This window comes from Amblyomma americanum, chromosome 3 (assembly GCF_052857255.1).
Source record: "Amblyomma americanum isolate KBUSLIRL-KWMA chromosome 3, ASM5285725v1, whole genome shotgun sequence".
Classification (NCBI taxonomy): domain Eukaryota; kingdom Metazoa; phylum Arthropoda; class Arachnida; order Ixodida; family Ixodidae; genus Amblyomma; species Amblyomma americanum.
Genome location: NC_135499.1, coordinates 192,894,183 through 192,918,981, shown reverse-complemented (window position 1 = coordinate 192,918,981; position 24,799 = coordinate 192,894,183). Strand labels below are relative to the sequence as shown.

Below are 24,799 nucleotides of genomic sequence, written 5' to 3'. Positions count from 1 at the left end.
ATCGGATAAAATGAACAAAAACGAAACCACTTGACTCGTTAATCAGATGGATATTTCGTTGCAGTATTTACATCCAGATGGCACTACCGTACTGCTTACCACCAGTTCTCACTTTATTCTCCTCACTTTATTCTCTCGAGAAAGGGTGGTCTGATCATTAAAAAAAAAGAGTGCGAATAAACCTGTGCTTGGCTTGTGCTTTTGATGTTGCTGCGCATGACAGCTTCATGCAGGCCGACTGTGCGGCAAGCGAAGCGTGCGACACTTTGCATTCTTGTAACTCAGCTGTTACCAGAGTCCACGAGCAGCATTGCACATAACTTTTGACTTTAGGTAGTTTTCTGTCTTATCCAAGTGCTGGTCTGGGAAAAAATAACATAGTTGCAATCTCAAGACACCAACCACTCGTTCAGGTAGACTTAGTATTTTTGTAAGGCGTCCCTTTGAGTATTTACATTTTGCGGATAACATTGTTGCAGGGAACCATTCTTTGCTGGAGCCGCAGGTGTGGAAAGTTGAGTCCGTGGTTCTTGAGTTGTTTGGTGCACTCCTATACTGTGGTGATCTAAGCCAGAAGTGCCCATTACAGGAATGCAAGGAGCGGCACTTGGGCCCAGACGAGTTTCCTGTGGCACTGCAACTTCTGTGGCCTCAGCAGGACACCCACCGGTTCTGTCTGCGCGAGCGCCTGTCGTCGCAGACAGCACTGGCCCTGCCCGGCAGCAATTCGGTTGACGCACACCTGCTGCAGGACTACTTCCTGCGTTTCCTATACCACCAGCCGCGGGACCGCGACTATTCCGACCTGTGCCAGCTGCCGGATCTGACTGAGCAGACCCTGCTGGAAAACCTGAAGGCACGTTTTGAGCGGGGTCACATCTACACCTACGTTGGGTCCATCCTCATTGCTGTCAACCCCTTCAAGTTCTACCCCATCTACAACCCCAAAGTGAGTGTGGCTCCTGATATTTGTCGGAAACTTGGCCAGCGCATGCCTGAAACCACTGGCACATGTTTGCTTTGCATGAGAAAGTGTCAGTAGCGAAAGGTTGTTAACTATCACAAAAGGAAGGGCCTGCATTCGGCAGTCAGGCAGTTAGAAGGAGAAGTGAGCTGTTGACTCACAGATGCACTTTTATTGAAATATTCAAATTGTGCAATTTATTAAAGGGGACCATGCGTGTGCTGAAGGAAAGTGTGGATCAAGTGAGCCTGCTCGTCTGTTAGGTAGATATGGCTTGATTAGCTGGTGCTGCTGCGTGATATGTGTTAGTAAAATTTTTTGGCCACAGTGGTGAGCACTGGTGACTGGTGTAGCGATGGGGTGGATTATACTGCCACACTTACAGAGAGTATTTGTTTCTGTCTGTAGAATACTTAGTCAGCGCTTTGTGTGTCATATTTGTGTGTCAGCCTTTGTATTTTATAGTTAGTGCCCTTCGTTTTTGGGTTTTATTTTTTCTGGAATGGGGAGGAGTAAAAATTGGTGATATTTCTCGGCCTTAAATTCGGGTACAAATCGGGTATCCAGGAAAACTTTACGTAGTTCGGGATTTTTCGGGTCATTTTTTGCAGCATAGGGTAGTTTACTGTAACAGTTAATTTTTCTGTTGGTTGTAAGATGCCAAATTTTTTGCTAATTCTTACATTAACAACATGTAAAAAAGTACAGTTCACTAAAAAAAGATTAAAATAAAACCTCGGTAATTTAAATTTGAACTTGGTTAATTCGAAATCCTGGATAATTCGCAGAATTTCTGCAGTCCCGAATTGAATGAGCAGCGGGTTGTACATGCCCTATGCTGGCGTTCGTTTACAGCACGATGCATGGGGCTCCAGGAATCTAAAAAAGTCGTTAATTCATATGCAGGTCGGTTCCGCTAAAGACAATAGAAATTCTGCACCATTTACCTTTGTTCGTTTGCGCTGGCGGTCGCTCTCTCGGACAAGCGATCATAGTGTGGCAGCAAACTTCTGATAATCTCCGAGGCGAGGCGTGCGTCGTGCCGGAATCCGAAACTACAGGACTGTTTGAGGCTTGGTTTGCCACTATAGTCAGTCCAGCCGTACACGGGTATGGAAGGCAGGATGAAGCGGCATTTTTTTGCTCTTTATTTTCATTGGCTTTGGACTGCTGTTTTTGTGATCGCACCATTAAGCGTTTATTGCTTTGAGTTGCGGGCACACCGTGATTCCATACCACGGGAAACTACAAAACAGTGTGATGGCGGGACGATGCAGGAAGGCTGGGGGGGTGCGGTGCGTGGGTCGACTTGTTTGAAGTCAACTGTTTTTGGGGGGAGCAGCAGGGTCTATAGGTTAGAGGTAGATTTTTATGTGGCAGTATATAGTCATCGCAAAGCTTGTTGAACACAGGTAGTGCATTCCTGCGACAAAATTTCTTGTCTGGGTCCCATTTTTTTGCTGTGCTCAGGTAATTTGAATATCCGGTTAATTCAAATATTTCTCGTGGTCTTAATGACATTGAAGTAATGAGGTTTTACTGTACTTACCAACTGTACTTACCAATTTGATTTTTTTTCAATCTGTTACAAATATTTCATTGCATACGTTACCTATCTCCTACGGAGCACACCTCCGTCTGTAGAAGATTTATCTTCTTTTGTACACTGCGAAAACATTCAGCGTCACAGCAACCATTTTAAATGCACTAAGTCTTTGGATCGGGGTGTCATTAGGTTGGTTAGTGCTTAATGCAGTCACTCTGATAAGGCGTCTGCTCAGCAGCTATATTTTGGCGTCTCATTTTTAAATCACCCTTTTTGAACTTATCCTGAAATTTATGCGCCTCATGAAAGAAAGCATTAAAAGACCTTAAGATCTCCAGTTGATCCATGACACCTCTCTGGAATAAGCTCTAGATGTCCACAAATTTTTCTTGTGGTGTCCTCAGCTTTGTGAACTTGAAATCAACATCGTCTAGAGGGCTTATTTTCGGGGAGAAATCATGTTTAACCTGATTTTCAAAAAATAATGTTCGGAGTGCAATTATTGGGTAAAATCAGGTTTTACCCGAAAACGAAGGGCTCTGTTTATAGTGTAGAGCAAATCTTGTGTTGCCATTGCTGCTTATATGCATTGTGGGTTGCAGTATAGTTATTTGCTGGCCACCATGATGGCTCAGTGGTTATGGTGCTCGGCTGCTAACCTGAAAAATACGAGTTCGATACCGGCCGCATCGGGCGTTAAACCCCCATAAACCATATAGTTATTTGCTGTATTTTATTTACGATTATTTTCATGGAGTGAAAAGACACAGTCTTGGTTTGAGTTGACATGCAGATATTTAAGAGCCATAGAATGCATTGCATGAGCCTTTGTACAATAACTGGTAGCCACTTTGGTCAACGTATAGAGAAGCAAGGGGATTTGTGCGACTGACTGCTTCTAAATTACTCATGACTTACCATATTTTTTTTTATCTGTGCAGTATGTTCGGCTGTACCAAAACAGGCGGCTTGGTGACCTACCGCCCCACATATTTGCCGTGGCAGATGCAGCCTACCATGCCATGCTGCGCTCTCACTCCAGCCAGTGTGTAGTCATCTCGGGGGAGAGTGGTTCAGGCAAGACGGAGAGTGCGAACTTGCTGCTGCACCACCTGACAGCACTCAGCCAGAAGGGCTCCTATGGACGTGGTGTTGAGCAAACCATACTCAGCGCTGGCCCTGTGCTGGAGGCGAGTGCTTTCCCTCTTACTTTATTAAAAAAAAAAAATTACTAGGAAGTGCAGGCACATTGTGCGGAAATGAAAACAAATCACAGACCACTCACTGCCTTGCACAGTAAGCAATTCCTTCTCGAATTTTGCTTGTAGGGCTTGCCTTGTGCACCCAGACTGTGGTTATTACTTCTTGGCCAAGGGTACCACTTGGGTCTCTACTTGCTTGCTTCTCATGAGCTGATCAGCGGCTGGGTGCCGAAGAGGTGCCTGAAAACATAAACACAAGCACAAACTTGAATAAACGCAATGTTAACGGTGTCAGTGTAAGTGAAAAAGTGACTAATAAATTGATGCTGATGGCTGTGAGAAGTACAAAAACGTCGACAGAATCAGTGAAAAAGAATTTTGAATAAAGCTCAGCAGTGAGCCGTGATGTGTAATGGCATGCCTGTGTGGTGCTGGAGCAGGTTTCTCTCCATGTCTAACTTTCACGTGATTCCTGCACAGTAGTCACTATACCAGAGAACAGATCAGTGTCCTTGGTTGCGGCTGCTGCATTTTATAACTGATGTGAAGCCTGGTTACCGGAAGTGTATGATACGTTTCTAGAGCTGTGGTGACCGTGCCATGGCTTGGTGTGAGCTTGAAACACTGTGACAACAGTACTGTCTTGCTCTGTGCTGTTTACCCGTGAGGAGAAAAAAAAAAAAAAAGGCTATTCCCAAAGTTAATTACATGAAATAATTTGATACAAATCCTGCACATATGGAGCATGTAAAAATGCTCTTTGTCACAATGACTTTGCTTGGAGAGTCTTATGGTGACACAGTGAAACAGTGGTAAGTGGCAGAGGGAGTGTTTGGGCTCGTCTATGTACGTGTTTTCACTTTGTCAGTGATTCTATTTAATGTGGAAGTCGCTGAATTAGTATGATTTTCATTGCAGGCATTTGGGAATGCCAAGACAAAGCACAACAACAATTCAAGCCGCTTTGGAAAGTTTATTCAAGTTAACTACAGAGAAAATGGCATGGTTCATGGGTAAGATAGTTGACTGTAGCTTTTTAATTTTTTTAACATTCTCTGTGCTGCTTGCTGTGTGTAAATAATGTTACTTTTTGTGTGCATAGGTAAAGAGGGAACTAATATGGGGAATTGCAACAGCCTGCTTTCTGTGCTGATGTTTTCAGTAAAAGTTTGTCAAACAAGGGAGCCACAGTTACCTGCTGAATAAATGTGGGCTTATGAGGGTCTTTGTAACAGGAATAACTGCCGCAACTTTTCCTGACAAGCGTGACGCAGCTGCGCTCGGCTTCATCGAAGTGCATAGGAAAACAGGAGCTAACAAGCATTGTTCTGATGTTACTATTGGTTGGAATGCTGGCATACTACGTGGATGTCTGCCAAATGACATCTGTATGTGTCAGCAGTGTTTGCTGGATGCATTTGTGCACAGCTGTTCACTGTAGTGAAGCAATCGCATCTTGGAATGCGCACACTCGCAACTAAACTAAAATAAATATAAAATACAAACTGAAGCCAGTGGCACATTTTGCTTTTACCACTTTGAAGCCATAAATAGTAAAGCATACTGGCTTTTGAGAGAATGGCTTGGTAGATTGAAAACCTAGTAGTGAAAATGCAGCTCAGGGTGAGTGTTGCCACAGTATTGATTAAAAAATTAAATTGATGACACTAATTTTATTTTTGAACAAATCATTTCCTTTAGAAGTTGGTTTAAGAAACTGTCAGAAGAATAGTGGAGGTTCTTTGTGTACACACTGCCTGCCTGTGTAGGACTGAGGACCTCATGGAGCCTGTTATATGATGTTGCCTCAGGCAGTCTGGCTTCAGGAGTAAACAGAACATAGGAGCTGTGTAAAACTACAAACTTCCTTGTAGCCTACACATTTAGTTTAGAATTCAGTGATTCTGTTAGTACTTGGCTATGTGACATTTGACTTCTCAGCTCCTTTCTGCAAAGCCAGGCCTGCACGAAAACTTGGTTTTTTGCATGACTCTCATGATCTGGTTACCATATATTGCTGTGTATAAGTCGACGTTTTTTTTCTGAAAACGGCCATCTGAAGTAGGGGGGCTCGTCTATATGTGGAGTCGTCCTGTTTGCGAGGTGTAAGGAAGTTTCGGCCGAGCTGTGGGTAGTGAGTACCTTGTGTTAGTGCTCGTTCCTGACCAGATGCATGGCACTCCATGTGTAAAAAAAAATATTGCATGCTGTTTACCTGGCTTGCTCAAGCTGGCAGTCGCTTTCCTTGATGAGCAGTAGACTGCGCTAGAGAAAACTTGTGGTAACCTCCACAGCGCGCGTTGCTTCGAAATCAGAAACTGCAGGACCGTTGGTAGTTCGGCTTGCTCCTAGTCTGACGAGCTGCTTGCGAGTGTGGAAGGCAGGGTGGAGCGCAGCTATTGCCTTTGACCTCCATTTGCCTCTGAATGCTGGCTTTTGCAGTTATGCATTTTTTTGTCTTTGAGCTGCGCGTGCCGCAATACCATCCTGCACAGGGTGGGATGGTGGGAAGAGGGTACATGTCGACTCATATTTGGAATGAACATTTTTTTTACTCAGCGAGGGCTGCTAGTTGGAGGGTCGACTCATATTCGGAGTCGACTAATACGCAACAGTATACAGTACTTTTAAAGCTGACTGCTCACGATTTTAGTAAGGCAGAAACTTGGGCTAGTTGGATATTGTTTGAACTCATATTTTCTAGCGCTTAGTTAACACAAGGGACAAGAACACAAATACGCAGGATGTACGTTAGTCTTCAACTGTCGTTTATTCGAAAAAACATTCAATATAAAACATGTCAATTGCTGATATTCACACACGCACAGTAGCAATGCCACGTTTCAAGAACAACAATTCTTTTTTTGATAGATAAACAGATGGTGTGCTCACGATTGTTTAAATGCTTGAGAACTTGATAAAATGGTAGCACAGTCATACCATTGTGCTACGCTTTGATTGTGCTACATACTGGTTCATGCCAGCTTCATTCCAGCTTGATGTCTTTGGCAGTGTATAAATTGCACCTTGGGAGTCAAGAATTTGTGTGCCATGAGTAGTGAAGCAATGTGTGCCTTGTGGCTGCAGGGCTGTAGTGCAGAAGTACCTGCTGGAGAAGTCGCGCATCGTGTCTCAAGCCAAGAAGGAACGCAACTACCACGTCTTCTACTACCTGCTGGCGGGGGCCTCCAAGGAAGAGCGTGAGGAGCTGCACCTGACTCGCCCAGAAGACTACTACTACCTCAACCAGGTAGTGTTAGTTGCGTGTCTGCACATGTGTTTTTGGTGTGGCACATTAACCGTGCCAGAAATGTGGCATTTAACAAGGAATGAGTTTGGGGCTGGACCGACCCCATACTCACCGTGGTGCAAACAGCGTTCTGCTTGCACCGTGTTCTGTTTTTATGTGTTCCTTTGTAGTCGCAGTGAAGTCTTCCTAATTTGTGTTTTTTGAGTTTTAATTTATTCATAATCGATTGATATTTGCCACACACATTTGATTTGAACTGGTGGTCACTCCTTGTTGTCTATGTTCGTCTGAACTGGGAGGAATCTGTGAAAACTTCAACCCATCAAAACTTGAAATGGCCAGCATGAACAAGGCTATTTATTGGCACTGACAGCCTGTTGTTGAGCCTCATATTAAGACAGGTTTACATTTGACAAGAAAAGTTGACCCTGTGGTATTGTGTGGTCTGTAAAAAAAAAAAAAGAAGAAATGCTGTAATGACAGGAAAGGAAAAATAAAGAGAAAGCACATAATTAAATGGTTTGCATGCTCTTATTAGTTGAACCTAGTGTTGAAGTTACCATCATGGTGGATGACCGTGCTGTCATTAGGCTTGGGGGTACGTCTTATTGACAACAAATCTTGAGGCAAGAGACACATCATCTGCACATTGCAGGTAAAACTGTGTGATGGCAAGTGTAGAACCCTTTGTGCCATTGTCTGTCAGTGGTCATAGCAAAGAAATGTGAGCAGCAAATTTCATTGATATTTTGTTGTAACTGGGTATGGTGCATTATTCAGTGAACTGTAGGGCTAGAGCAGCAAAATAGAGTTTGAAAGACATTACCAACATTGAAAAGGATGTGATTAAGCTATAAAAGGAGAGCAAAGCTGGCTTTAGAGATGCTGGCAATGACCAGGTTTTCATGTGTACGCAGAGCTTTGTCATCTCTCTTTGTAGCCTGGGCTGGCATTTTGGCATGGCCTAGTATGACGATCATGTGATCACATCACTAAGATTAATGCGCAGAGTTGAAGGGCGTTCTCAAGATACAATGAGGAAGAAAAAAATGCATTGCTCGTGTGAACTGCAAGTGGAATTAAGGGGAGACGTGGGTCTTAAAGTGAAAATTTTTATTGTTAGAGATATCATAATTAAATAAGGTGTGTATATGTATTTTTTCTCTCTCAGTATAAGTTTCAGTTATCTCAATTAGTGCTCATATTATGGGAAAACAACTGAAACCTAATTAGGCAGTTCTTTACTGGTTGTTAAGGCACTTTCCCTCAAAATTTTTGGTTCAAATTGAAATGGAGCTGCAGCCAAAGGCCTTCCATGCAGAGCTATGCTATTTATATTGTTATTGATGTCCATCAATATATAAAAATTTTCATTTATGTCGAAGCCCCATAATTATGAAATATAATTAGGTGTCATTATTGTTCACAAAATCTGATATGTTTGACTCAGCCTTCAAAGAATAGTGTGGCTCTATAGTTTAGTTCTTTCTGTATTCATTGGTTTAATATTAATTGAAATTGCACTATACAAACATAACGAAAACTTCCGTAAGGCTAGGCATGTTGGCAAAAAACACGAAGTGGAGAAAATTGTATTTGAAGTGTGTGCACCAGCCATTTGGAGGTTGTTGCAGAGGCCTTGGCCTCACAAAAGGCAGAATGTGGACTTTCGAGACGATTTCACAGTAGTGAGTAATACCAGGATGTTGGGAAGAGCACCAGCTTTCGTATAGGACCAAGATGGCAGCCGTTGGGGACACAGTTGTGGGAAGGGATGGGTGCGAAGTTCTGGGGCATTTTGCTCTGAAACCACCATTTTGGCACTTCAGAGGCATAAAATATATTAATTTTCTTGTATTTGGAGGTCGAATTAGACTTTTAAACTTTGTAGGTAGGTACTTTAGAGTATATTGAACCCAAATATATCATTTCTAAAAAATCAAAATATTCACATTTTTTATCATTTTAAACCCACATCTCAACATCAGATGTGGTATCTAAAAGGTCTTTTCAATCACATCCTAAAAAGTTTTCTCTAAAAACAGCCCAGAAGTGACTTTAGTTAAAATGTGTTTGTGACGATAGGTAGCAAAAAAAATGGCTGCCTGTGCAACTTCAGTGCCGGTTTTCTCAAACGTGTTTCTTGACCCAGCTTTCCTACTTGCAGAAAGCGTAGCATGACAATGGCTTCATGGATTTGCATGTTTTTTGTTGCATTGTGATCCTTGAAAAATTCTTTGTGTAGTAACTTCCTTAAATTTTTGAATTACTTTCATATTTTTTACTCTGCAATTACTTTGACTTGATGGTAATGAATGTGTTATGCAAGAATGAATATAATGTTCTGCGTAGAAAAAATCAGGTTGATAAAAATATTTGGAGAGTGTCACTGCATGAGCCATTCTTTTGGCTAAAATTTAAGAGTGGCTGCAGACACATACCATGTTTTGTTGTCATGCCAGGCTTTCCGCAAATTTGGTATAGCAATGAAGCACATAAAAATTTATAATGTCAGAACTACTGAAGAAGATATATCAGTGAAATTTTATATTTAATCATTTAGTGCACTTTTCAATTAGCACGCCAAATTTTATCTCGCCACGCCAGAAAATAAAATGTTCACCCTCGATCTCCGCGTGCCCCCTATATAAAGTGTTCTTGGGTCCTGTGTATTAGGCCAGTTTGTGACATGACAGACACTAGTTTTCCCTTTCCAGTTAATATTACATGTGCTGACTAGTTGAACAGTGTGCCTTACATAAATCCAGTACTGGAAAATGAATCATGATGTCGTGCAGAGTCAGTGCTACACCTTGGAAGGCACCGATGAAGCACAAGAGTACACCAAGCTGATGGAATCAATGCGGATGGTGGGATTCAATCTTGACAAGCGGAAACGGTGCGTGTCGTTTTACAGTTTACTTCTTTTTTTGAATTAAATGCAGTGTAGACAAGCTATGACCTCAATTTTCTTGCGCAAAGTATCTCCTTTCAATTATAAACAATCATTTTTGGTTTCATATCATGTGACGTAATAATTTCTGTTTCAGGCTGATACGTGTACTGTCCGCTGTGCTACACCTGGGAAACATCGAGTTTAGCAAGGTATAATAATTCTTCACTGGTTAGAAGCTTGTGTTTTGTAGGCCGATACTTACGATTGGCCTTTTTAGTTTGCAATTAGTGCAACTTGCCAGTCTCGCAGGATTATTTTCTTGCACACCTAAGCATTCACTGTCTGCTCAAGAAAGAGACAGCAAGCATTATGGAATGCTGAGCACGTGTGTGCATGATTTTTGTGAAGCCTGTAATGAGTAGTAACCCTGCTAATTCTCCATTTCCCCCGCCCCCTTCCCCACCACCTTTAGAAATCAACTTACCACAGTGATGAAGCGGTGCAAGTGAAGAACCCTGAAGTGCTTTCGCTCATCTCCTCGCTTCTTGGGGTAAGGTTCAGGACAGATGTGTGTTTGGAAATGAGATGCCGAATCATTTTTGTTTTTATTCATAGCTGAAACTTGCGGGACCTCCAAGCATTCCTACCGTTTCTCTTGGTACTTATTTAGTACAAAGCTATTGGCATTTTCTTGCTAATACATTTTTTTCATATTGTAAGGGACACATATTAAAGGAGCAGCAACTTGAGTTTTAGATCATGGATTTCTTTTGTTGTGCAGACCTTCAGGGGCCACAGTAGCATGTACCACACGAACTAGAAACCTCTAAATACCGTATTTACTTGCGTAATTTGCACCCTCATGTAATTTTCGCACCCAGGTTTATAAAATTTGCGCACCCAGGTTTATATTAAAAAGAATTCCACTCCTTACGCTCCTTGCTGCGCCAGACCACCAGCACGCATACAAATGTGTGCAAAGCAGGCTTGGGAAGATCAGCGTGGCCGTGTTGCCGTGTGCAGCTGCAAAAGGTTTGGATGGCGGCCCCTAAAAAACTGGAATTGTGCGTCATTTAACCAGCTCATTCGTGCTGGTGGTTATTTTCCCGGATGAACAGTTGCGAAAGCAAACTGCCAGTAGCGTCCGCCACATTCTGGAGTCCAAATCTACTGAACTGTTTGCTGTTCGGTTTTTCGCTAGTCTGCTGGGCCACACGTGAGAGTGCTGGTTTATCGCCTTTTATCTCCATTTGTCCCTGACTGCTGGCTTTGCAATTGTATAAATTTTTTGTCTAGTAAAAGGTGCGAGTTTGGGGGTTGACATACAGGTGACAACATACTGCGTATGTTGCGTGTTATGACGTTTGTGGAGTTTTTTACGACATGTTCGCGAAATCTTTGCGTAATTTGCGTATCCTGTTTTGAAGCCTTAATTTAAAGAAAAAAAGAGTGCGCAAATTATGTTAGTAAATACGGTAGCTTTTCATGGTGAAATTTCATCTCTGTAGCTTTGGTCATAAAGATTGGTGCACTGTAACATCATTCTTAGGGATGTGATAGAAAAAGCAGGCAGTGAGGCCCACCAGATTTGTAAAAACTATAATTTTGTGTATCATCTGCTTAGCTCAGTGTGTAAAGCACACGTATGTGCAGCACCATTCCACATTACAACCAAGAATGATGATGCAGTGATGGTCATTCTGGACATGTTTGACCATTCGGTGTGTTCGGGTTTGTGGGTTTCAGGTTGAAATTTTAATTCTGGTACTTGCTTCCTGTTGTTTGTTATCGTTGGAAGGAACCCTTTTAACCATGCAGCTTCCAACAATAGCTTGACCCCTCCTCTTAATTCACTTCCTTTTTTATCAGTCCATTCGCCTCCAATAAAGAAGCCCTTTACAGAAAAGCAAAAAGTGCACTTGCTGCCTGTTCTGAATCTGGTCTTTCTGTCCGGTTAGGTCAAGGAAGAAACACTCAATTCTGCCCTGACCACAAAACGTGCCAAAGCCCCTGGGGAGACATTAGTCATTAGCTACAAGATGCCTGAGGTAAGGTTCAGCGCCCTCTTGCATTCTGACTTTTGCCATCTCGTGTTTCTTTTGTGCATTGGTGTTGTTGAGAAGCACAAGATATGCAGGGTGATAGAGGGTATTTAATTATGCAGTTACACTAATGCTGATTTATTACAAACTGACATCCATGCCTGAGGTGAATCTTGTTGCTGGTCAGTTGGTATTTGCTAAAGAACGTGGATTTATCATGAACTAGGAGGATAATGAAGCTACTGCCTGTCTTGTGTGTGTCCTATTTCCTGCCTATCCCGTTTAGTGGTAACAGTACGTTTTGCCACTGAACTTGTGACCTGTAATGGTCACTAGGGTAAAATATTTTGGTACAGCTGGCAGCAGTTACAGAAGTACAAATTTAACTGCAAAGTTACGGAAAAATCTGAGGAAATTCTTAAATTCCTGGGGTGTCTGATGCAAGAAAGCTGACTTTTCTTTCAGGCTGTGGCGACACGAGATGCAATGGCCAAGTGCCTCTATGGAGCCCTTTTCGACTGGATTGTTATGCAAGTCAACCATGCACTGCTTTCTGCCAAGGACTTCCGAGAACACAAGGTCAGTGCTTTGGGAACAGTGTTCATTTAGCCAATCAATTTCTGTCTGATGTTGGAACTGTTGGTTTTGCAGTTGTCTAGAGAGTTTTGTTAATATAGACCTGTGTGACATAATGGTTGCAATGAGGTTACAAGGGCTCTCCAGTTACCTGTATAGTTCTTATTAAAGGGCAACTCTGGGGGTTTTTTTGAACGTTTTGAGTTGATAATTGCATCACATGCCTTAGACTCCCTTTTCCCCTACACCAAAAATAAAATAAAATTTTCGAAATACTCAGTAGAAGTATTTTAAAACAGCAAAAGCCAGTACACTGAAACTGAAACTAAATTTTGACCAAGCTATGGCGCCACGGCAGACCAAACTATGACATCACGAATATTACTACAAAACTTGTCATGTGTGCATTGAATGGGTAAACTGTTGACTGTAAATGATAGTTTGGATCATTATTTTTGTCTGAAATGACCAAAGACAAACTCGAAATTTTTTTCTTCAGCAAACTTGGAGCAAATATTGACAAGTGTATAAGCTATGATGTCACGCTTGCAAGGTTGCTTGTAGAAATGCCCCAATTGAGGCCACATAATGGTGAATTTTAAAATTCGTTGGCACTGCAACAGAACATTGGCCGGTAGTGAAATTTGGTGCAAAAGATGCAGGCAACATATTTTGAAAGCTTTTAAGTAAAATTCATGGAGGTAGGAAAAAACGCTCTAGTTTTTTTGTGCTTTTACCTGTGGGCCACTGCAGTGTAGTTTTTTCTCTAATGGGCAAAAAGAACTGTCCTTTTGCTTCCCTTAGTCTGTTCTGTTTGTTTTTATTTGTATGCATATTACATTCAAAGTTGATATTACACTTTTGATAAATTTTGGGATGCCTGTACAAATTCATTTTTGAATTTTTCTGTAGGGTAACAGCATAAGTGTGCTGGATATATTTGGCTTTGAGGACTTTGGTGACCACAACAACTTCGAGCAGTTTTGCATCAATTTTGCCAATGAGCACCTGCAGTACTACTTCAACCAGCATGTCTTCAAGTATGAACAGGTGAGATCCTGTCAGCAGCCATTGCTTTATTACATAGCAAGCTCTTTTGCTTTATTTTCCAATGGTTACCCTTCTTGCAAGCCTTTAATGACTTGTATTAGCTGCCTTCAGGAACAGCTTCATCCTGCTGTGTTCATGTTATACTGAGTGAGAAAGCAAGAGTATGTCATTTATGTGTGTGCTGCTTGGCAGAGCAGTGTCAGCATCTTCTGGGCCTTGTTGTTATTGCTTCAGTGGAACGTACTGTTAATGCTAGCTTTTCCCTATTCTTTGTGATTGCAGGAAGAGTACCAAAAGGAAGGGATCCACTGGAAGAACATTGAGTTCACGGACAACACGGGATGCTTGAACCTTATTGAGGGCAAGCCGCATGGACTGCTGTGCTTGCTGAATGACCAGTGCAAGTGCGTGTCCAAAGGAATAGTTCGAAACAAATGCGGAATCAAGAAATCTTTGAGTGGTTGCTTGAATGCAGTGGGCCATTAATTGTGCAACCGCATGGATAACATCAATTTTGGCTGTGTGATAGCTTTGGTCTTGCTGCTTTTCTTCTTTCCCCTTATAATCATCTTTCTGGTGAAAGCTGATCTTTCGGCTCTGATAATGAATAGCAAGCAGATCGCTGGCTCAGTCTTAACTGGAGGTGAACAAGATATGGTGGTAGCTTTTGTGTTTAGCTGCAGTAGTCTGTGTAGAAGTTTTTTCTTTTGTTCATTTGTTTGAGCTCAGATTTGAGGTCACCCCATTTGATATGCCCCGCACAAAAATGCAACGGGTGTCAGTGCTTGCCATGCTTGGTTACAAGTTTAGTCAGTCAAGTGAACCATTCGTGTCCTCTGCTAGGAAAGGACAGAACCAAGTAGCTCACCTTTTTGTTTTTTACTAAATATGCAGGCTGCTTTGTTTTTCCCCTAGTGTCAGGCATATAGGGTGTGTTTTTGTCATAATGCTAATGAACCCTTCTGAATGTTAGGGATTTTGTGCAGGTGTATAGAGCCAGTAGATGTTTTACTGATAATTCTTTTCTTGCAAAATCTTGCCTCTACTCACAGTTTCTCGGGTGCCACGAATGCCATGCTGCTGCAAAAGTTCCAGAACCACCACAAAAAGAACCCGTTCTATGACATGCCCCAGAAGCGGGAGAATGCCTTTTTGGTGCACCATTATGCTGGCCGGGTCAAGTATCAGATCAAGGTAAGCTTGAAAGGGATAAAAAAGAGCACATGGCATTTGGCTGTGAAGCAGGTTACAAGGATTTCCCACACAAATTAATGCCATCATTAAACTGTTACATGATGGTAAAACCTTATAAAATATGCTATTTGTTAGGTAAACATGTGTCCATGACATAATCTTCGTAGTGTCATTGGGGAAATGCATAGACAATGAAGAAACATCTTGGCTCTTGACTATGTGCTGCCATCATATGTAACGTCTGAGGTAAACCACGTGCGTGTTGGAGAAAATTTGTGAACATTGTAAGGTTATGCTTTTGTAGTCATGATTAAGGCCCCAAGGTTCCTGTGATTCAGTAACAATAGTGTCAAAAAAAAGAGTGACTGCTAACAAACAATTCCGTGAAAAATGCTTAATCTCTGATTTTTCCTGGACTTGTGTGCAGGCAATCATTTGCTTTCTTTGTTATATTTTAAAGGACATAATTAGGAAAGGCAGTATGATAGGAAAGGACTTATGCCTTATTTTCATGAATATAATACGGGGGCCGGGGGCGGAAGGGGGGGGGGGGGGGGGGGTTGAAAATTCGAGAGGACTTTAAAAGAAATATTATATTGAGTTAGAATGCGATCTAAAACCATTCAGGCCTTTCATAGTCGAAGGCTCCTCAAAGAAATGTTGACGGCAGGCTAAAGTGTGGAAGCTGTGGATACAGCGATGTTATTTCAGCGGCAACGCTTCAGATGTGAGTGCCACAATCGAGTGATGTCAAGCCAGTGGTACTTTCATTCGCGCAGCCTACCACGCAGCAGCAGCTTCCGTCACCGCCACGCCCCCACTACTTTGTGTTTCTGCTGCCCACTCCTGTGCCTGTTTGCCTTTCTTTTCTTTCCCTACTCCACACAACTCTTTCAGTTCTTTCTCTTTCTCGAAGATCCGCACTGCCTTCTATCTATATCCATAGCCACCCTCTCCTTTTTATTTACACGCCGCGCACTTTTCCCCAAGGTTTGTAAAAGCTGGCTTTTCCAAGTGGCTTTCAAACCTGGTGACAAAAGGCACTGTAGTCACGTTGAAAATATTGGAAAAAAAAATCACACTGTATCCATACATTGGTTCTTAATATAATGCGATGTTCTGTACATTATGTGATGTCTGCACATAATTTGAAAATTTTCCGCCGCAGAAAGTTAGGGGTCCCAGTCATCTATCACGAACCAGCTAGTTTCATTGTGTGGCATTTATCAGTTGGCTCATGTTGCATGGCCTAACAGAAAACAGTAGGCCTGCGTACTGGCAGCCCGAGGTGAAAAATGTGAGGGAAAGAGGATAATAACAGAACTTTGCAGAAAATTCTGTGGTGAAAAAGTAAACTTATGCTGAGCCCGTGTCACTGTTGGGCTGCTTTGTTTGCTGTTAAATTTGAAGTTAGGTACCATAGAATTTGTTAAAAGAAATGGGTAGCTGTGGTGTTAGGCTCTCTGTTGTGTGTGTATGCTCCACCAGGGTGTACTATCAGGCCAAATTCAAAAACACAGACACGCATATGCTGTACTTTTCTACTTTGCACTGAAATGTTCCTTTGCAACCAGTTTGTGAAGATATGCTTTGCTATACCCTTCACCCAGAAATATGAATCATATTAGTTGCGCACTGTAACTGAAAGTGCACAGATAAATTGTCCATAGTCACTGTTTGCATTTCATCCCGGCCTGATAGTACATGGGTACAGTGAGATGGCATTCATTATTTTCATGATGTGTGTCCATAGGGGTCCATCCATCTAAAACAGGTGTGAAGAATTCCATACTTTCAGTGCAATAATATCATGGCATCTGAGCGAGCTGAATTCCCACTGTCTGCTGCCACATATGAACACATGGCTGCACTGGAAAAAATTTCAGTGCTCTAGAGCACTTTTGTAGGAGCTCGTATGAAAATTTCTATGAGCCCTTAAACTTTTGAGACGCTGGAGAGTTCCACACAATGTTGTGTAGTTCTTCTGGTGATGCTCATAGCAGATTTGTGTGCGTGTCATCTCACCTGCTCCTCTTTTATTTGTTTTCTGTGGGAATGTGTCTTTTAAGGACATTGAGAACTAGGAGGGTTCCTTTTGACAGTCCCCAGATAATGTTATGTATGGTAGGCACTGGCTTCATCTTAATAATTAGTATTGTTCTGTTGGCTACGGGAGAAAAAGTACCGTGCTCCTAGCTCTGGCACTCTGAAGCTTGAAGAGCTAAAAGGGGTTCCATGTCAATATAATGTGCCTGTTCTTGAAGTTGTGAACGTGAGATTATTTTCTGCAACAGCAGTAGCAGCAAATACATGCTTGTGAAGTTCATATGAAATTTGTATGACGCCTTAAGGTTTTGCCCTTTCATTGCTCGTTTTGTACTGTTTTGCCCTTGTAATGCCCCCATTTTGTGCTGCTTCCCCATCCAGGACTTTAAGGAGAAGAACTTGGACCTGATGCGGCCCGACGTGGTGATGGTGCTCAAGAGTTCAAGTGTTGCTCTGGTGCGGGAGCTGGTCGGTGCCGACCCTGTGGCCGTGTTCCGCTGGGCTATCTTGAGAGCGTTCTTCCGCTCCTATCATGCACTCAGACGCACCACCTCACATAGTCAGGGTCAGTGCATGCTGCTGAGTGCACAGTGATTGTGCATTGGCGCTTTCTGTACCTGTTATGCTTTCTAGCTTAGTTTCAAAATTCATTCTTTGTCCTTGAAAATGATCTCAATGATGGAGATTGCGGTACCTTGTAGAAAGCATATTTCTGGCCTAGTTTCACATGTTTGTGCAAGGCGGAAGGGCGGGGGCAGGGGAACCTGGCTTTCAGTAAAAATGTTTGTATTTCTTCACATATTTACGTTACATTTTTTGAGTATAATAGAAATAATGTTCTGACTATTCTCATAAAGCTTCAGTGTTATATGTCAAAAACATTGTTTTCTGCTATTTATTTGTTCCCTGAATCGTGTGGCAAGTCTGCAGACCTAACAAAAATGGCACAAGGTTGAGGCACGCTTGGATTTTCAGTTTTGAGCTGTTGTGATGTAGTGTCCTTGAACATATCTAGACTTGGAAGAACATTTTATTTGAGAAATTTACCGTTCATAAATTTGACAAGCAAAGGATGCCTTGACCTGTAGTGTGACCATAGGAGAGTGCAGCAAAACAAACAGGATCAAAAAGATCAGACAGTCTTGAAGATTTTTGGGCCATTTTTTGCAATTTAAAAGCTGCGTTCCGCCTTAAGCAGCTGGCTCCAGGGAACAAGGAGGCAGAGCTAGGTGCAGTTGTTTTTCGTGTAGTTTTCTTGAGACAGATGCAGTGCAAGTGCTGTACAAAACTACCATAATTTCACATGAAGTAAATGCACTCACATATATGATTGCACACTGGTGTGTATACACAGCTGTGGGCTGTTGTTGCATGTCGCTTTTGCTGTGAGGTATGCATGTTATTTGTTTGGAGGCATGTTTAACTATGAAATTGGGGTGATGGTCATTTTGTCTGTCAAAATCTAGAGAAATTAATACTGACGGCTCCTCAGTTTAATGGCATTCAGCAGCATTTACACAGCTGAAGTGCACTAGATAGCATATTTACTTTATTCATGTTTAAATGCATATTCTATTCTTGCATATTTTACCTTCCAGGACGTCCCAACTCTGGCTCCAAGAGGCCAACTTCAACATACAAGGGAAGGCACTCAAGCGATGGATATGTGAAGTGAGCTTTCTGTCAGAGCATATTCTTGGTTCTTACAACTCTTTTATTTTATTAAGGTGCAGATTTGTTTTGTGGCATGATGTGTGGCTTTGCACATTCAGTCGTTTCATGCAGCACAACTGTTTGCAGTAACAACCAAGCCTCATCGAGGAGGCCATCTCTTGGAACGGGTGTTTGCCCTGGCAACATTGCAGCCACTTCTTGCCCTGTGCACCGCGGAAGCACTCACCTCTGTGCCAGTGAAGCCAGTGTTCTCGAGAGAGCAAACCAAATCATGATGTACGTTGGGTTTGTGGCCTTTTTTTTTTTTTGTGTGTCTAGGTGCCTGTATTTACATGTAGGGTATTATGTGTTGGAAAACTGTGGGCAATTACTTGGGGTACCTGCTTGCATTGTTGCTTTAGCCAGTGTCTACTTCAGCACTTATGGGGTTGCTGCTCTTGGTTTATTTTTGTGCAGGAAGAACAAGAATACCAGGTCGCGTAATAGAGTTGAGAAGGTAAGGCATTAAAGTTTTTCTCTAAGTGATGAGCTTTTGGTTACGCTGTTATTATTGCTTGCACTTCAGGTGCATTCTTAATGGCACTGCTGTGACCCATGTATGTGTTCTTGTTTCATAGGGGCTGAAGAACTTGCAGAGTGTGAAAACAGTCGTTGGGAGGACACACCCTCACCCCCAGCGCACAGGCAGAAAGCCACCTACAGTCACAGCTCAGTTTCAGGTGAGCTTCTCAGCTCGTTAATTCGAACATGCGGTTAATTCAAACTGATGCCTGGGTCCCTGTGCAGCCCTGTACATTTCAATGGGGGAAAACACCTGATAATTCGAACATGTCGATATCCACAACGGTTAATTCGAAATCGGAGCCCAGGGCTTACGCCGCTTCTCGGAGGCAGAAGTTAGCTCATAGTGAGTACCAATGCAATGCAAATTTGCTAGAGATGCAAAACAATAAAAAAAGAAAACCAGGCCACCTGCACGAAGCAAGCTGTGCAATTGGCTGGCGGAGCCTCCAGTGCATGTTGCAGCAGGCATTAGCTGCTGGAGCTCTGGCTGGTGCAGGGGGAGCCGCCCGCGCCACCAATGCTTCGGCGCAAGCCCCTGCAGGTTTTCGTTGGGCCATGGTCGCTGGGCCTGCGAACACGTGGTGTGCACAATGCAGTTGTAGTTTAGGGTTTTGTGATTGGTCGCCCCAGTAGTGCTTTTGTTGGTGCAGTGCCTGCTATCCTGTATTCTTTCAGTGCCCGGCAAAAAAAAAAAATGCACAGAGTGTCACCAAAACAGTGTTCTCTGTTGCTCATCGCATGCTTGGCCCTATCGTTTGCATGCGAAACTGCATTTTTACAGTGAAAGGTTGTTAATTCGACCTTTGTTAACTGAGAAATCTGCATAGTTCTAACTGTAGGTGTGGGTCTGGCCAACACCCATGTAAGTCTATGCCATCAGGCGCTCGCAACTTTGTATGCTACGGGTCTCGCACCGGTTAATTCGAATGGAGTCGCATCCAGGTGTCGTTTTCAGCAGTGCATAGCAGCACGAGGACAAAGTATAGAAAGATACGAAAACAAACAAGCATTGAACTTAACTTCAATTCGGAAAATTGTCAAGCCATTGCATATATACCTGCAGAGAACACGCCCCCTAGGTTTACAAAAAATAAAAAGAAAATGTAAACGCTTGGCAAAAGGGAGGTAGTGGAATGGAGTAAACGATGCCTTCCTCACCTGTGAGTAAGGTGTTTCTGTGTGATGTGGTACAACCAGTGTTTCTTTTTGTCTTGCCGTTTAACCTATGACAAAATGTAGATAGGCGCTGAGGGGCTAAAAAGACCACGTCTACACCTGCTTTTCACCAATTTTCATCAGATTATGGGAAACTTGGTGCATGTATGGAACAGCGGCAATCTTATTTTTTTGCTGTCGCAAGTCAGCTGATGCGTCTGTTCTTGTGGGCTTGGTATTTTTAGCATTTTTTCTGTGACAGAGGAAAGAAAAGTCTTGATTGTGTCAGCCTACACGCTTTGACTGAAAATGTTTCCTGCAGTTTATGCTCACGTGACTTTGTCAATGCATTATTAAAGGTTGACTTTGAAATAGTTCTTTTTGCTAACTTTGAGTGAGCGGAGTCATATGCCAAAATAGGTTTTTTTTGCTCCTTGGCTGAAATGAGTAGCACACATGCTAGGCGTGAAAAAAGTCTCCAGAAAGTGCGAGGGATCTTTGTTTGACGTTTTGTGGGTTAACTCGAGTGGTGTGAATGTTGTCGTAAAGACATATAAAACTTGAGGTACTTCTAGTTAAAATGTTTCAATATTGCAATCTAAGACTTCGAGCGTATTTAAGAAATCATGCAATATCTGACGCATCATGTGCTTATGTATTTGTAAGGGAGACAAGCTACTCCATAGAATCACGTTTTATATTTAAATGCTCATGATGGTCTGCCTAACTGTAATAGGATCTGTTGTATTGAAGAAGTCTGCATTGATAATTACTGCTTGAGCAAGAACAAGATAGTTGACTCATCTTATTCTTTGTCAGCCTGTTGAAAATACAAATGCTAGACTGATTCAGAGATAAAGTTTTTTTTTTAAAGCGTAACTCTTAGGCGCTCATTCCTGCATTGAGCAGCGTGCCTAGGTGATGGCCTCGGCGTAACTGAGCGAACGCAGAGTGCAGAGGAGGACGAAAGGCAGTGATAGCGAAGAGAGCGTGAGGAGGAAAGTGGTAGTGCAAAGGCAGGTCACGTGATGGCGACCTGGGGCGAAAAAAAAAAAAGAAGAAAAGGATTGTTTAGGAGCAAGCTCGAAGGCTAGGGCTCTCGCTAGCATGTCTCAGCTCATGGCCTTGGTCCTCCTTGCCCTGCTATCTTGGTGAAGTGGCGCATGCAGACCTACAGTTCGAGATGGTACGAGCTCTCTCGAGAAGTCGGGGCGAGGGAAATGCATCTGGATGCGAGCTGCGGCACCTACTACTCCCTTTCTCAGCGCCACCATCTGCTTCCAGAAGTTTCGTGCTTTGTTTTTTTACAGTGCTAAACGGATCATACACATGCGTCGACGACTTGATTAATGCCTCTAGCCTTCGGCGTGCGGCGATTTTCTCTTCTCTCTTCCCCCCAATTTGTCTGAATGGACTCCTTATTGAAATTATAATCTTGAAGTGTAGCTGTGCCGGCTGTTGCCCATGGCATTTTGCTGCACTGTTTTAATTAGCATGGGCGGAATCATCCTTCTCTAGTTTGTGACCATTTTTAATCAAATGGCGTAGTGTAAGAGTAAATAGTGTAATATGGTGTGTTACGTGAGCAGCTGCACGAACGATTCATGATCAATCCCTTGAAATTTAAGGAATCTAGAGGAGAAGAGGGGGATGACGAATAAAGCACTACATTATGCTACAGAACTCATTGAATTCCAAGCAGCTGCAATAAACCCCTGTCAGACGCGAATTGAATGTAATTTCCTATGAATGACATTAGCCTAATTTGACATCCTTGTTTGCACTGTTGTCAAGTGACTAAAGCTGTTGCAAATGTTTCCAGTGAGGATTCCCCGAAGAGAGGTTCAGCTATAACCTCAGCGGTGGTGGATCGCTGTGCGCGCTGCCCAAGCCTAAACACGTTTGCCTCTGTCCGGCACTGTGTGTTCATCTGTGGTTGCTTATGGTTGAAATACCGCAGCAGCTGCACTCAGAAACCACATTACCGAGAAGTGCAATTGCCGGCCAATTTTTTTTTTTTTTTTTCTGGCACTTGCCCTGGAGGCCATTTGGTTAGCGTATAGGCCATAGCTGCATTTCAAGGGCATAGAGCTACCCTTCTGTGGGTATTTGCATTAGTTTGTGAATTGCTATTGGCAGTTGTAGATGATGTGGCTAGAGTAATCTGAGGGTGAGGGGTCTACTGAGACACTCTTGGAGTAGATTTTAAAAGGCGAGCTGTTGCTTTAGCAGTGACCACTGTGTGACAGAAGTTGTTTGTTTACTTGCCTTGTCTCATTTGCTTAGTGAGTCAGAACTGTTGGGCTCACCTGAGGTTGTTTTTAGTCCATAGTATGCATCCAACATGTACCTTTTTTGCAGGTATCTCTGAGCCACCTAATGGAAGCCCTCAGTCAGGCCAACCCATTTTTTGTCCGCTGCATCAAATCAAATGCTGGCAAGGTAAGCCCTCTTGCCTGATGCTGCTTCACTAGCTGTCATGTGGCTCCACTGTATGACACTTTCTTTTTATTGGGAACACTTGAAGAGTGGTTTTAAGGAAAGTCTTCTTCTTCTACTGTTGTGGCGTGCTCTGCTCCTGGAGTGGTTGTGATGCAGGTATATTGCAGTCTATCAGTTATGAGTGTCGTCTCTACGAGAAAGCTGCACTTCATGCTTCGTTTTCCTCGTGGGAGGACTATTAATTTCGTTGTGTACACTAAGTTGCTCTGGTGAAAGGACGCAGGTTTTTGTTTCCCTGTTAGTCAAATTTAGAGCCCTTCGTTTCCGGTTTAAACCCAGTTTTGCCTGATTCTTGCACCCCAAACAGACTTCTTAAAAATTGGGTTGGATCTGATTTATACCGGAAAATATGCCTTAGAGAAAATGTGCTTTGTCAGCGCACAATACTGGAGGCACAGCACTTGTGGATGTCAAAAAGTGTGTTTTAAAAGTGAGAGGTCAGGACGCAGGTTCCGACTAGACATCTTATTGGCATCGTTCTATGTAGCATTACCCAAACTAACAGTGTCCTGTTCCAAGGCTATTGTGGGTTAAAATGGACGCTGTGATGCGGAATGAATGTTCTTGAAGTGTTACAGACAAAGGAAGGGAGGTACAACACAAATGCAGAAGAGCTGCACATGGGACAGTCGACGACCAATTTTTTTTTACTGTCTAGGGAATGCGAAAACATTGAAAAAATCGGGGCAATTTGAAAAATCAAATTTCACAAAAAAATAAAAAATTTAACTTATTCACAATATGCCAGAGGAAGGGTTTAGTATTTATGTGCACATTCTGAATCTCCTCGTGACTAAATCTCGCTGTGCGTCGGGTACACAGGCGATGGGCAGTGGTCAATTTCACAAGCTTGGCGTACGATGGCTGTACTACCTTCAGCATATCGCTGTCAAACGCATGGGTTGGGGCGAAGTCGATACGCGAAAGCGAACCTACCACTGCGGGAACTGTGCTGCGTCCGCAGGACGATGGGCTCAGTACGAAATGCACCATTTTCTTTCGTGCTCGCCATCTCCGTGAAGTCGTACACGTCTGATGCACCTTGCTGCTACCTCTTCTTGTATTCGGGATGAAAGACTCTGGATTGATGAGTTCCACAAACTGTGACTACTGTTTCAAGTTTGTGCGATGGACAACGTCCAAGAACGGTACAAATCTGAAACCATGTGGTCACAATGTGCCAACCCACGGAGAATAATAGCTCCACCATTTAAGAGGCTCCCTTTTAGCTTGAAGTTTGTTTTGTTTAATCTAGGTTTTCATCTCCCTTGCAGTTTGAATGAACTAGGTTCCACTGTACACATTATTTAGTGGCTTGGGTACTGGCGGAAAGTGCGAATGAGGTCCGAAAAATCGAGCAGTCGGTTGCAGTGGATCCAAAGTTTCAGGCGCTCTTATACATTGGTTCTATGGGCCATGTCGCGTTGCCGTGAAAAGGTCTGAATGATCAAGCTTATCTGAAAAATCAGGGGTCCAAATTTTCTGTTGTCGACGGTACATAATTTTAATAAATGAGAATAAAAAGAAATATCTGATTTGTTAAAGCTTCTTAGTGCAGCTTGCCATTTCAAGATTTTTCGTAAAGCAATGAGCAAGAAATTAAGGCACATGATGTCCTGCAAAGGATCGGATGCTAATAATGCATTACTTTTGGCAGAAAAAATAATGTGAAAAGAAATTTGAATTGTGAATTTTTTTTAATGACTTGATTTCTACCCAAATTTAAACCCAGGAAATGTATCCCAATTTCTGTCCCCCAATTCCAAAAAATAAAAAATAAAAATTGAAATGAAGGACTGTAATCACATTGTGTGGTGGATGTGTTATGGTGCTCAGTTACTCTGAACATTTTAGGTGGCACAGTTTTATCAAAGGAGCTTGTTTCTTCATATTTTCTTCATATGTTCTCATATTTTCTTCACTGCCAGACACCATTGACTGCTAATGTAATTGTTCCTTATTCAATACCCGTAAAACATTTTGTAAGGCCTGCGAATCACATTGGAGAAGTGGTCTGCTACCATTGAGGCCATGTCCATTCAACGCAGTTTTTTTTTAACGTCTGAATTATGGCCGCAGTTGTGGCAGTCTGAATGTTTGTTTTCAGCTGCGATGTCCTCGCTATGCAATTTTTTAGC

At 42.6% G+C, this 24,799-nt stretch overlaps 1 protein-coding gene and 1 long non-coding RNA gene across 8 annotated transcripts in view; one reads left to right on the top strand and one right to left on the bottom strand.

Moving 5' to 3' along the window:
- Positions 1 to 24,799, top strand: part of LOC144125736 (unconventional myosin-IXb-like) — an 86,217-nt gene that overhangs the window by 14,763 nt on the left and 46,655 nt on the right. For all 7 annotated transcript variants that reach the window (XM_077659394.1, XM_077659400.1, XM_077659399.1 and 4 more), the window contains exons 3-20: positions 590 to 949; positions 3,452 to 3,700; positions 4,631 to 4,725; positions 6,800 to 6,962; positions 9,761 to 9,861; positions 10,013 to 10,067; positions 10,331 to 10,408; positions 11,817 to 11,906; positions 12,366 to 12,479; positions 13,389 to 13,526; positions 13,809 to 13,930; positions 14,579 to 14,720; positions 17,148 to 17,331; positions 18,365 to 18,437; positions 18,567 to 18,716; positions 18,897 to 18,936; positions 19,058 to 19,159; positions 22,521 to 22,601. In XM_077659394.1, the coding sequence (XP_077515520.1) occupies positions 590 to 949; positions 3,452 to 3,700; positions 4,631 to 4,725; positions 6,800 to 6,962; positions 9,761 to 9,861; positions 10,013 to 10,067; positions 10,331 to 10,408; positions 11,817 to 11,906; positions 12,366 to 12,479; positions 13,389 to 13,526; positions 13,809 to 13,930; positions 14,579 to 14,720; positions 17,148 to 17,331; positions 18,365 to 18,437; positions 18,567 to 18,716; positions 18,897 to 18,936; positions 19,058 to 19,159; positions 22,521 to 22,601 (2,337 nt within the window). The remainder of the gene's footprint in view (positions 1 to 589; positions 950 to 3,451; positions 3,701 to 4,630; positions 4,726 to 6,799; positions 6,963 to 9,760; positions 9,862 to 10,012; positions 10,068 to 10,330; positions 10,409 to 11,816; positions 11,907 to 12,365; positions 12,480 to 13,388; positions 13,527 to 13,808; positions 13,931 to 14,578; positions 14,721 to 17,147; positions 17,332 to 18,364; positions 18,438 to 18,566; positions 18,717 to 18,896; positions 18,937 to 19,057; positions 19,160 to 22,520; positions 22,602 to 24,799) is intronic.
- LOC144125738 (uncharacterized) overlaps positions 19,362 to 24,799 on the bottom strand; it is a 64,908-nt gene continuing 59,470 nt past the window's right edge. Inside the window, exon 2 of the long non-coding RNA XR_013313414.1 lies at positions 19,362 to 19,572. This is a non-coding gene — a long non-coding RNA (uncharacterized LOC144125738). The remainder of the gene's footprint in view (positions 19,573 to 24,799) is intronic.